Source organism: Anabrus simplex, chromosome 2 (assembly GCF_040414725.1).
Source record: "Anabrus simplex isolate iqAnaSimp1 chromosome 2, ASM4041472v1, whole genome shotgun sequence".
Taxonomy (NCBI): Eukaryota; Metazoa; Arthropoda; class Insecta; order Orthoptera; family Tettigoniidae; genus Anabrus; species Anabrus simplex.
Genome location: NC_090266.1, coordinates 866,755,281 through 866,767,898, shown reverse-complemented (window position 1 = coordinate 866,767,898; position 12,618 = coordinate 866,755,281). Strand labels below are relative to the sequence as shown.

The following is a 12,618-nucleotide window of genomic DNA, read 5'->3' as shown; positions in this document are numbered from 1 at the left end:
AACCGTACGGATAAGGCGCTCTCCACCAAGCATTCTCGCCAGGTTCCCTCTCGTAATGCTACACGGAAGCCCAATTCTAAAAGCACCTCGAAACTCCTGCCTTCCTGCCGAGGTTGTTTCAAGCATCATGAACGTCGTGACTGTCGTTTTTTCAAAGCTACTTGTGAACGATGTAATAAACTTGGACACATTAAGACTGTCTGTCAAAGTTCGCTCCGCCCTGCTAAGACTACTGCAGCACGCCGGAAGCATATACAGCCCCGCCAAGACATGGAAGTTGATCAGATCAATCTTATTCTTCCCACAAAGGATTCTCACAAAATCATCATTCCTCTCTCATTCTCTGATCGATCTGTCGATTTTCAATTAGATACTGGATCACCTGTCTCTATTATTAACCTGACTACCTACCACGACTTAGGTTCACCTTCATGCTCTCCAGCTGACATCCAGCTCGTGACATTTAACAAGAAGAAAATTGACATCAAAGGTCAAATCAAGCTTCAGGCTAGTTATAAAGGAATTCAGAAGGCCATTCCTCTTCTCGTAGTTAACAACTACACTGCATCCAACATTATGGGCATGGATCTATTTAACTTATTTGGTTTCCAGATACATGACAACATTAACGTCGTATCTACATTGCATCCTACTTCTGACGTTACCGCTCTCCTAGCGCAGTTTCCTGAAGTCTTCGACTCTCAGCTCGGAACAGCCAAAGACTATACAGCTCACATACAGCTGAAATCCGGAGCTAAGCCTCGCTTCCTCAAAGCACGTCCAGTACCCCTAGCACTTCAAGACCAGGTCACGAAAGAATTAGAAAGATGGATACAAACTGGAATTGTTGTACCAGTTACTTCTAGTCAATGGGCTACTCCACTCGTGGTAATCAAGAAACCTGATGGTAATGTTCGACTTTGTGGCGATTTTCGATCTACAGTCAACGCACAACTCGACACAGATATCTTTCCTATTCCACGTCCAGAAGACTTATTCCGTCGTCTCTCTGGTGGACAATTCTTCTCTCGAGTTGATCTTAAAGAAGCATATCTCCAGCTACTTTTAGACGAAGAATCTAAGAAATTTCTCACACTCAACACTCCTCTCGGACTGCTCCAGCTCCAGCGGTTCCCATTCGGTGTTTCATCCTCAGCAGCTATTTTTCAGCGCTATTTGGCTCAACTCACCGCCTCCATTCCCGGTTGTGCTAACTACCTGGATGATATTATTGTTACTGGAAAAGATCATCAGGAACATCTAACCAATCTACGCCTACTTCTCCAGAAATTGAAAGACAATGGCCTACGAGCGAATCTCGCTAAATGTACCTTCTTTCAGCCTCAAGTTCACTACCTAGGACATATACTTGATAAGAATGGAATTCGTCCTAGTACACAGAATGTCTCAGCGATAGTAAACATGCCAGCACCTCAGAACCTCAAGCAGCTTCAGTCCTTCATAGGCAAAGCGAACTATTATAATAAGTTCATTCCACGCTTCGCTACAGTGGCAGCTCCATTAAACGCTCTACGTAAAAAAGGTGTTAAATTTCAGTGGACTCCGCAATGCCAACAGGCATGGAAAACAATCAACAACGCCTTAATTCAAGCTATACAACTCACTCATTTTCAGCCAGACAAGATCATCACGCTAGCTACTGACGCTTCAGACTACGGTGTCGGTGCCGTTCTCTCCCAGAAGGATAGTCATGGACAAGAACGCCCCATCGCCTTCGCTTCGAAAACACTTAATGACCATCAACGTCGATACTCACAGATAGAGAAAGAAGCTTTAGCCATCATCTTTGGTATTCGCCGTTTCAATGAATATCTCTATGGCAACCATTTCCTGATCATTACCGATCATAAGCCTCTTGTACACTTATTCCATCCTGGTAATAAGATCCCAGAGAATTCCCTCAGAAAGCTTCAAAGATGGTCCATGTTCCTTTCTGATTATTCCTATCAGATTGTATATCGAGCCACATCCCAGCATTGTAATGCTGATGCCCTCTCCCGCTTACCCGTTGGTCCTGATACTGCCTTCGATTCTCAAGAATCTGAATGTCTTCAGTTGGACATAGAACTTGAAGATACTGTATCCAGTTTTCCTATTGATGCTACCTGCATAGCTAAAGCTACGGATAAGGACAGTACACTTGCTACTGTACGTACTTACATCCGCAACGGTTGGCCTCTTCAGAGCACACTTCCTGCCCACCTGCAACCTTATCATCGTATGCAGCATCGTCTCACGACTCGTGCCGGAGTTGTATTACTAGAAGCAGGCACCATCTTCCGAGTGGTTATCCCACTTAGCCTACAGAAACAAGTTCTCGAATTATTACACCAAAGCCATTGGGGTATCTCCAGAACTAAGCAACTCGCCCGTCAACACTGCTACTGGCCCGGTATTGATGCCGCCATCGAAAAGCTAATACGTCATTGTGAGCAATGTCAAACGAATCAGAACGCCCCGTCTTCTGATCTTGCTTCATGGCCTCCTGCTACTACTCCATGGGAACGAGTTCACATCGATTTCGCAGGTCCTTTCCTCAATTCCATGTGGTTAATAGCCATCGATTCACTGTCAAACTTTCCATATGTCGTAGATATGCATTCGAATACTACAACCGAAGCTACCATTCGTGCTCTCCAGAAAATCTTTACTACAGAAGGCTTACCGCAAGTACTCATTTCCGACAACGGACCTCAATTTACAGCTACTGCTTTTCAGAACTTTTGTACACATAATGGCATTCGTCATATCCTAGCACCACCTTTTCACCCTCAATCTAATGGTGAAGCTGAACGCTTCGTACAAACATTTAAAAGAAGTATGAAGAAAGCTGTCTCTTCAGGATTAACTAAAGACCAAGCCTTGCTCCAACTCTTAACCCTTTATAGGGCAAAAGACTGGGGGTATTAAAAAAATAAATTTTATGGTTAATTTGAACATGAAATATATGTATGACTAGGGTGTACAACTAGTTTATGGATTTTCACCTTATTACATAAAATATGGGGTGGGAAATTATTATCCCACTGACCGTTCCAGATAGGTGATGTTTGTGTGTGGGCAGTGGGATAATAATTTCCCACTTACAAATATTTATGACAGTGCGCTCATTACGTTTTAATTACTTTACTGACATCAATATAATACAATAATATAACATACTACATGGCCTATGGAATAAAAAATGATAATGAAATCTCTCAAACCTAATGTACTTTGGTTGTAGAAAAATTCAAAAATACTGTCTCTGATTTGTGAAATGGTTCAAAGCATGATAAATATTTCATTTACTGCTTTTCTCCTTCTGTTTGGTACTACACTGTGCACGGCGACGATAGTTTTATTAGCTCAGGTAGATGGCTGCCGACATCTGATAATCTCACTCTATTTTCGATCGTTGCTTGTCCATCAGACCTGTTTCTCTTCCTTCCTTGCCCGTTTGCTGGGGAAAAGCCAGAGCGTTTCTTGCTGGAAAATGACTGTATCAGTTCATTTACTAGTTGTGATCTAAACTTTAGGTGTGATGTACGTTTTGTCTTCTTCTCTTTCATTTCCGCTTTGTACATTATGTACAAATTGACAATCATATTGTCCAGGAAGTAATAAAAAATCTTGAGCCACTTTGACTTCTTGACCTGCCAATAAAAGATAACATGAACCTATAAGACACTACATATAGGAATTCCACCATAATAGGTTGTCTGGGTTGAACATTGTCTTTGCTAACCACAGTACTGGACATGGTCTTCAGTATCTGAATCTCCACCTTCCTCCGAGTCCACAGCTTGTTCTTCCGATATTTCATCCATCCAGACTTCATTCTTTGCTTCCATATTCACAGCAGTAGTAATCAGCTTACAATTAGCTCCAAAATAATACTGTATTACAATTATTATTATTATTATTATTATTATTATTATTATTATTATTATTATTATTATTATTATTATTATTATTATAAGCTACAATTAGAGGAAACATGCTTTACCTTATTTTACGATTTGAAACCACTTATTAGCGGGACTAAATAGCACAAATACAGTCCAACCAAAATTAGGCTTAGATCTTACATAAAATCTAAGTGCTGACTAAGTGCGAATGACTATAACATCTTTGTCTGTCGTCATAAGGGGAAACTTAAAACAGGTTTAGAATAATGAACTGTAGTAAGTTTGAAAAATACGTAAATAATTTTGAAATAGCATCATACTAAGTTACAGAGAAACTATGAAATTATCATAGATTCTGTTGTTAGTATTCTGAATGACACAGCGGATGGATCATTATTATATTCGTGGCACAAATGGATTTTCTCCTTGAATAAAACATGATAAACTGCATCTCCGAAATATATACTAACATTTAGAATTCTTCTGTCTTCGGTATTCCACACCTGCTTCCTACAAACACCGTTTCACTGCAGCTGAACACTATGAGACTTCCACTGTACGCGCGCTAGGAACCACTGGGATATATACTTCCCACCTAGTGATCTAAGTGGCAGTAGCGATCAGGTTATTAAGTTTGAAATGAAACTGTGCAGCCCTCTTACACCAGCAAGTGGAACTGCATGTTCTGAAACAGCTGGGAAGATAATTTCCCTAAAACCGTGACGTATATACGAGGTGGGAAGATAATATCCCAAAGACCTATAAAGAGTTAAACAACTACAGAACTCTACCCGGCGCTGATAATATCACTCCTGCACAGAAGCTCCATGGACGACCTCATAGAACTTTACTTTCTCTGTTACAGCCTCTGCCGGCCCAGCATAAGACCTCACCAACGAAGTTCTCCCTCAACGACAAGGTCTACACCAGGACATTCAAATCCAACCCACTCTGGATACCTGGAGTCATCTGCAGATCTTTGGGTCATCGTCTATACGAGATACAGACTACGGAGAAACGTATCTGCCGCCATCAAGATCAGATACGTCTGCGCTACCGCCCCTGTCCAGCTATTGATGCTATTGCTAAACCTGATAAATCTATTGCTGAACGCGCTTTAGATCATTTAATAACAATGGGTTCCTTTCAGGACGAGACAGCGCCACTCCGCCCAGTTCCAGCTCCGGACAATACAACAGAGAAATCAGCAGCTCCGCCCCAGCATCGCAGCCGCCGCCAGCGCCGCCGCCGTTTCACGCCGTACCGGCGTATTTAGGAGGGGAGGGTGTTGTATGTCCGGCGCTCCCTTCTCGCTCCGCCTGCCAGCTGCACGCGCGCCTGTGTATCATTCTGCTAGCTTCGACGCGCAGCCCTCAGTGCGCGTGCCTGACCATCGAGTGTACTATAAATAGGAGCTCCCTGCCTGCTCACTTGCCCACTTGCCCCGGTGTCCAGCTCCAGAATACACCCTACGTCGAGCACGGAGGCTACTCCTCTTGAAAATGTGCTTCGACCAGGTGGACTGAATTTCTGGCAGTACGAGGTTTCACCTCTGGTCACCGCTCCCTTACCTGTTTCCGCTGCCTATGTTCCGTAATTCTTTTACAAGCCATTTTCATTCCCTAATTTATGCAAGCTCCCTTAGTTTCGCTAGGTGGAATTTCTTCAATCAATTGAACTTGCTTTTTAGGAATTCAGGCACTTCAACAAACAAGGACTCTCAAAGACATTCATGTTAGTGTGCCAGATAGTTCTCGACTATCAACGTGTCAATTCACCAAGACTATCTTTTCAAGATAGAAGTGTATATAAAGACTGTAAACCTGTACATATTGTATAAAGACAGACTTTTCTCAAGATTCAATATTCCTTTTTGCTTCAAAATAAATTTCAGTTATTTGTGTAAATATCATAAAGTGAAGCAATAAAAGTTGTGTTTTGTAAACTTCAACCTCGGTTACAACACAACTCGTATGCTTGGATACATGTTGACTATGTCAAAAGACTGAAGGGAGTGGTTAGGTTGTAAGTCGGAGGTCTTTAGTTTGTCAATTAGTTCAATGGTGTTTTTAATTGACTTAATGGCGAGAAAATGGTAGTTTTTAGCCAAGAGACTTTGGACAAATCGAGAAGCTTTATACAGAGGACTAGGCCTAACATTGACATTATAGGTGCTGTCATGTGTTTTATATGGTCATACACACCATACTCTCATCAATTTAATGTTACATTTAAAGTTTGTGTTAGCAGGTGCAGTCAAGTGTTTTATATGATACACCTTATGTTCTATACACCTCAATCTGGGCTATTTTCTCGTGTATCAAACCTTAACAACTGGATTACCTTCTGTGATTTGTTTTCAACGTTTTAACTTGTTAAAATTTAACATTTAACATTTGTCATTGTATTTACTGTGAGGTGTTTTATAATTTAACTAGTCATAATTTAACATTTGTCTTGATATTGGCTGATGATGATGTGCAATGAGCGTCGAAACTAGTACCAATCTTCTTTAAACGACATGTGATATATACTCACATCAATAAATATTCATTGTATTGAAAAGGTGGACCCTTAACATTGTCATTTTACGGTATTCCCAGTTCAATACAGAACAGAAAGAAGTTTCTAACTTTCAACTACTCGAAAAAGAAAATTCACAAAACTTGACTGTTCCACAAACATATGCTAGTGGTGTAATGTCGCACTAACACATCAAAGGATTTTGGCGAGGCAAGGATGGTAAAGGTTTAGGATTGGGAAGGTAATATGCAGTCATGGTGCTAAGTTATATCCCCCACATTTGCTTAGTGTTAAAATGGGAAACCACAGAAAACCATCTTCAGGGCTGCAAAAGTAAGCATGACATAGCCTCTAATTGGAGTGTAATATCATGATAATGAACTTTAAAAAATGTGCACTCAAAACTTGTGCAATCTATGCCAAATCATGCCAAAATAAAAATAAAACATCCTGTACAATTTCACTGTATCAGCAATGGAAGGGAAAAAATACGTGACAAATCAAGTTATATATAGAAATATAGGAACATGGAAAGGAATAAACAATAGGACAAGGACAATCTCCAAATCTTCAAACATAGCTGTCTTCAAATTTCACTTATTTTGTTTACCACATTTCATTTAAAGACAAACAGTATTTTCATGTCATAAGATAAAAAAATTGGTTACTGTACCTGAATTTGAGTCCTGCACCGTGGATGTAGGAGTGTGCTTTGGGATACTTCTTGACTTGCGAGACTTCTTACTGGTATAATCCGAATCATTACCACCAGTATCTTCCTCAAAGCCGAAGTCACTTTCCTAAGTACAAATAAGTTCATATTGTTATTAACAAAAGAATATTAAAATTTTATCTTAATAAGCACTACAAAAGCAGTAATGGGGCACAACATGCTCAATTTTAATTACACATGTATCTGAACACAAGCAGAGATGATGGTCTCATCATAATGTCCCATCACCAAACAGCATGCAGACTGCCTGTCCCAACCATACTTGCACATTTAAGATCAAATTAAGGCAATAGAAAGACAAAACTAATGGCAAGGTGAAGTCCTTCAGTATCATCAAGCTCTGAAGCCCAAGGGAAAGTAGTGATTTTCAGGCATCGTTGTCCTTTTAGTAGCTTCATTTGATAGGAAGGGGATGCCATGGATGCATTCAAGGCTGTACCCGAGGGGGGGAGGGGGTACAGGGTTCTTGAAACCCCCACACCCACAAAAAATGAACTTGACAAATGTAAACAGCACACATACTATAGGTTTTAAAACCCATTAAGTTAAAACTATAACAAAAACAAATATTTGCAAAATAAACTGAATCTAATCTATACAAACTGCAATGTCTTTAAATTTTCCACTATGAATATAGTTAAATTTACGGGAAATATAAATGAAAATTTAAATTTTGCACCATCGGTCAATTTTCACTCTAGGCCAAGTTATTCATTCTAAAATGTTTTGCTTGGGCACATTATTAGTGCCATACAAATACAGAAAGTGAAAACATTGCCTTAACATTATAAGTGTTGAAACACTGTCTTCTCTTTTTTGACACATTTGTTCCCAATTTATATGGATCATGTTTCGTGACATTCCTTTCCAGTTATCTGGGGTAGGCAATAATTTGGATTAAGTCCTATTTTACAGTAGGATGCCCTTCCTGATGCCAATCCTATGTGGAGGGATGTATTCACTATTGTGTGTTTATGTGGTGGTTAAGTAGTGCAACATCATGTGTGTAAGTGAACACTTGTATTAAGGCAATCACAAAGACCCAATCCCTGAGGTTGAGGAATTAACTAAACGTGATGAAACTATAGTTTACTGGAGTGTATGGATGAATTGATTCTAAACAGATTACATGTAGCAATATACTTATGTAAGTGGGCATAATCAGACTGTTAAATTAGCTGCATAGTAATATTTATGCATTTACTTGAGTACACAATTGATAAAATACACCCTTTCTTACTGAAGTATCTTCTATGCACGCAAAAAGTGTAATAATTCTTTCCCATTTAAAAATGTATCAGTGAATATATTTATGCTAAAATCTGAAAAATGATATCAAAAGGCAGCAGCATTATTTGGTATTATGACAAAACTTAAAAAAAATCATCATCCACACAATGTTTTGGAAAATCAATTCAGAATGAACTGAAAATGATAACATAAACCGAGTCAAAATATGTGAAGTGGCTCCCTATTTCACCAAAATTACCCAAATACAATAGAACTCTCCAAAACTCAACATATTATAAAAATTAGAAACTACTCCCTGCAAGAGTTAACAAGATCGATCTAGACTTCTGAGTGACTCAAAACACCTACAACCAGCAATACTTATCACAAAATCTGAAGCTAACACATTACACAATAGTCAACTGACCGGAAGCCCTGTATGCCACAGTTTCTGCCAATGAATAGAAAAGGGTTGATAGAGAAACTGGAAGTCGTAGAGAAAAATAATAATTCCATCCCGCAGGGCTGAGGGAGACTCACAAGAACATAAAACAAGTCGGACTGAGAGCCTTAAAAAACGGACAGGCTGTGCGACAGATCATGAAGAAAGTCCATTCTTTCCAGGAAAATCATCTGAAGAAAGGTACGTCCTTCGTCAGAGGAAAGAATAGTTACACCGGGAGAAGGTACGTCAACACTGGGCAAAAATCAAAGCTGAACAGTTGAACAAGCATGATACCAAGTAAGCCTATTCAAAACAAGAAACAAATGAACTTTTATGCAGTGTTTAAAAAATATATCTTGGAAATAAGAAATTCATGTGTAATATATAAACAAGAACAAAATATTAAATTTGAGACTCAAGTGGTACCTATATTTCTTTTAAATTCAAATAATCAATTTTATTAAACACACTGCTGCTAGACAGATTGACTGGAAGTAAGCCAGGACCCAAGCAAGGATAGGAATTGGTGGTGAGCTGTCTGTCAAACCTCAACAGCGCGAGGAAGATGAGGTCTTGAAGAAGAAGAAGAAGAATTTTATTAAACATATAGAAATAGTTTCATGTTATCGAGCTGCTAGAAGACTTTTCAAAAATGTATCGAACCTGTAAATATGTTTAAAAATTAGTGAAAAAAATGTTCTCTATTTTTAAACAAATGACAGAAATCTTTGCCTCGCACTGCACGCAAAGCAATGCTAAATAAGACTTACTTGTACAATGGTCAGTGTGTGTTGGAAAAGCAAAAGAAGGAAAAACAAGACTTCTTAACATGTGCTTCTACATTTTTTTCATTTATTTAAAATAATAATTTGAAAATTCATCATAGCTAGACCTACTGAAAACCCTTAAGTTATTATATCCAAGGCCTGGTAGGGGAAGATGCAGAATAGCAGAGAAATAAGAAGTTCAGAGCTCTACTCCCTAATACAAACGCTCTCTGACTATCTGGCCCCTGCTAGAAACCTATGTGGTCTTCCAAAATGTTGTATGCCTATCTTGTACTTCTGGCACTTGTGGAATCACAATTATAAGGTACAGTACAGTATTGTTAATATGTATTGAATCAATTATCGGAAAAAACTCTTGAACTAACAAGACACAGAAGCCCTCTTTCAGCGCTCACAAACAACAATGAACACACGTAGAGAGCAGCTCTGTGTTCTTTGTTTCGACTGTTGTTTATCAGATGTCCAAAGTGCGTATGTTGGTAAATTTTTGTTTTGTGTGCTCCGTTGTGTTTTAATCAAAGATTGCAAAATGGATGATAAACAAGAAAAAAGTAGTTGTGACAATGGATGAGAAAGTACGTGCCGCAAGGCAACTAGATTCTAGGGTAACAGCCAAAACTATTGCTTTGGAGTTAGGGGTGGGAAAAAGTACAGTTGGAAATTGGTAGAAAAAGCAAAAACTGAGAAGTGGTGTGCTGCCCCAAGGTACTGGAAATGGAATGAAGGTAAGAAAAATGATATGAAAGGCAAGCATAAAGAAGTTGAGACCGAGCTCGATAGCTGCAGTCGCTTAAGTGCGGCCAGTATCCAGTAATCGGGAGATTGTGGGTTCGAGCCCCACTGTCGCCAGCCCTGAAGATGGTTTTCCGTGGTTTCCCATTTTCACACCAGGCAAATGCCGGGGCTGTGCCTTAATTAAGGCCACGGCCGCTTCCTTCCACTTCCTAGGCCTTTCCTATCCCATCGTCGCCATAAGACGTATCTGTGTCGGCGCGACGTAAAGCCCTTAGCAAAAAAAAAAAAAAAAAAAAAAAAAAAAAGAAGAAGAAGAAGTTGAGGAAGCATTATTTTTGTGGCATGAACACTTAAAGAGGAAAAGGCTTGCCCTTTACTGGGCCGATATTGCAAGAAAAAGCACTGCAATTTCAGCGACAAATAGAAGGAGAAGATTCAGAATATACTGCCAGTGATGGATTGTCAGATCAGTGGAAAAAAGATTCAGAATATACTGCCAGTAATGGATTGTCGGATCAGTGGAAAAAAACTATTTGGTATTCGCCAGATAACCTTTAGTGGAGAGGCTTTATCCACTGATAATGAGGCTGTTCCATTGTTTAAAGACTACCTTCCGAAGTTAATTGAAAGGAAGGAAATTTCTGGGGAACAATTTTACAACTACGATGAGAGTACATTAAATTACAAGATGTTCCCTGCAAAACACTTGCTTCAAAAGAACCTGCAACACCCTGATACAAGAACAGTTGATAATGAAGACTGTGTAACCATTCTGAAGATCAACTTGTTAGATTCCATAAGGTGGTTGGCTGAAGCGTGGGAAGAAATTCTGAACATATCACTTTGGAGGTCTTGGGAAATTCTTTTGGATCATGAAGGTGGAGATTTTAACATTGAATCCATGTGCAAAATCGAAGTCGAAGATCGAAACGATGATAATCTTTCGTAGCTAAAACATGTACCGGGCTGTGAGGATGTCGATGCACAGGACGTCACAGAATGGATGGCAAATAATGATGATGTACTAACTGACAATGATATTGTGGAAATGGTGATGCAGGGGGGAAGTAACAGAACAGGAGGACGCGAGCTTAGATGATGGGAAAAACCACATCCCACATTCGGAAGGGTTCAAGACAACTGAGGCAGCACTGCAACACATTAGTGAGCAGGAGAAAGCAACGCCAGCTGATATCATCTGCTTGCGTAAGTGGAGGGATACTGAATCATGGAAGAGGACTAAAGTGGGGAAGCAGTCATATATCCAAGATTTAAAACCTCATACATGTAAGTTTTGACTTTTGTATTAGGCCTGCCTTTTCACACGAGTGTAACAAAAAAAATTAAATAATTTATGTAACAATTAGGCCTATGTTTTCCGTTAATGTTTTATTTATTTTAGAAGTGTTATTCATATGTACTTTACAATGTAGATTGTTTTATGTTTCCTGCAACAATTTTTTTAGCATGTACTACGTAAGAAGTCAGAAAATATTAATAAAATTGGGTTTCAATTTGAAAAAAAGGTGTTTTCAATGGTACGGCTGGGGTTGGAAGAGAATATTTATAGAACTCCAGCCTATCTAGCTTGACCTTGCGCCACCCACCCACACCCACACGAACCAGGTATATGACGGTTAGAGAGTTGGTCACACTAAAAATAATCAGGAAAATAAAATTGATATCCCAAGCTGTTGTCATTTTATGAGCTGCTGCAGTTAGCCTAACAGATCGCTTTACGGGTGAATTCAAATGGGTTTTGTGAGGCGGTGTTGCTAAACCTGCACATGACTTAAGACCAGCTCGAGAGTATTAATCGAACAAAAACAAAATTCCACCAGGTAACGGATTTGAACACGGACCTCCGAGCCGACAAGATGGCATCATAGCACGTACGCTACTGTGACACCGGCTGAAACTCATGGTGTGTTTGTATTTGATGCTGATTTCTCAGCAATGGCTCTCATGCCGGTCTTAAGCCACGTGCCGATTTAGCAACACTGCCTCGCAAAACCCATTCAAATTCACGCATGAAGCAATCTGATTGGATAACGTCAGCAGCTGATAAAATGACAACGGCTTGAGTTAATGAATTTTTTTTTCAAATTATTTATTAGTAGGACTGACCCTCTTAACGCTCTATAAACCCCTGTGTTTCCTAGAACATCATGGACTATTTAGACGTTCTTTTGTGTGAAATATTTTGTCAATACATTTCTTCGATTTCGTCAATATTTTGGTTGAGATACGTGG

The 12,618-nt window shown here is 39.4% G+C and overlaps 1 protein-coding gene across 5 annotated transcripts in view; it reads right to left on the bottom strand.

The window, feature by feature from the left end:
* Positions 1 to 12,618, bottom strand: part of Mi-2 (chromodomain-helicase-DNA-binding protein Mi-2 homolog) — a 743,946-nt gene that overhangs the window by 544,756 nt on the left and 186,572 nt on the right. For all 5 annotated transcript variants that reach the window (XM_067141602.2, XM_067141598.2, XM_067141599.2 and 2 more), the window contains exon 4: positions 7,108 to 7,234. In XM_067141602.2, the coding sequence (XP_066997703.2) occupies positions 7,108 to 7,234 (127 nt within the window). The remainder of the gene's footprint in view (positions 1 to 7,107; positions 7,235 to 12,618) is intronic.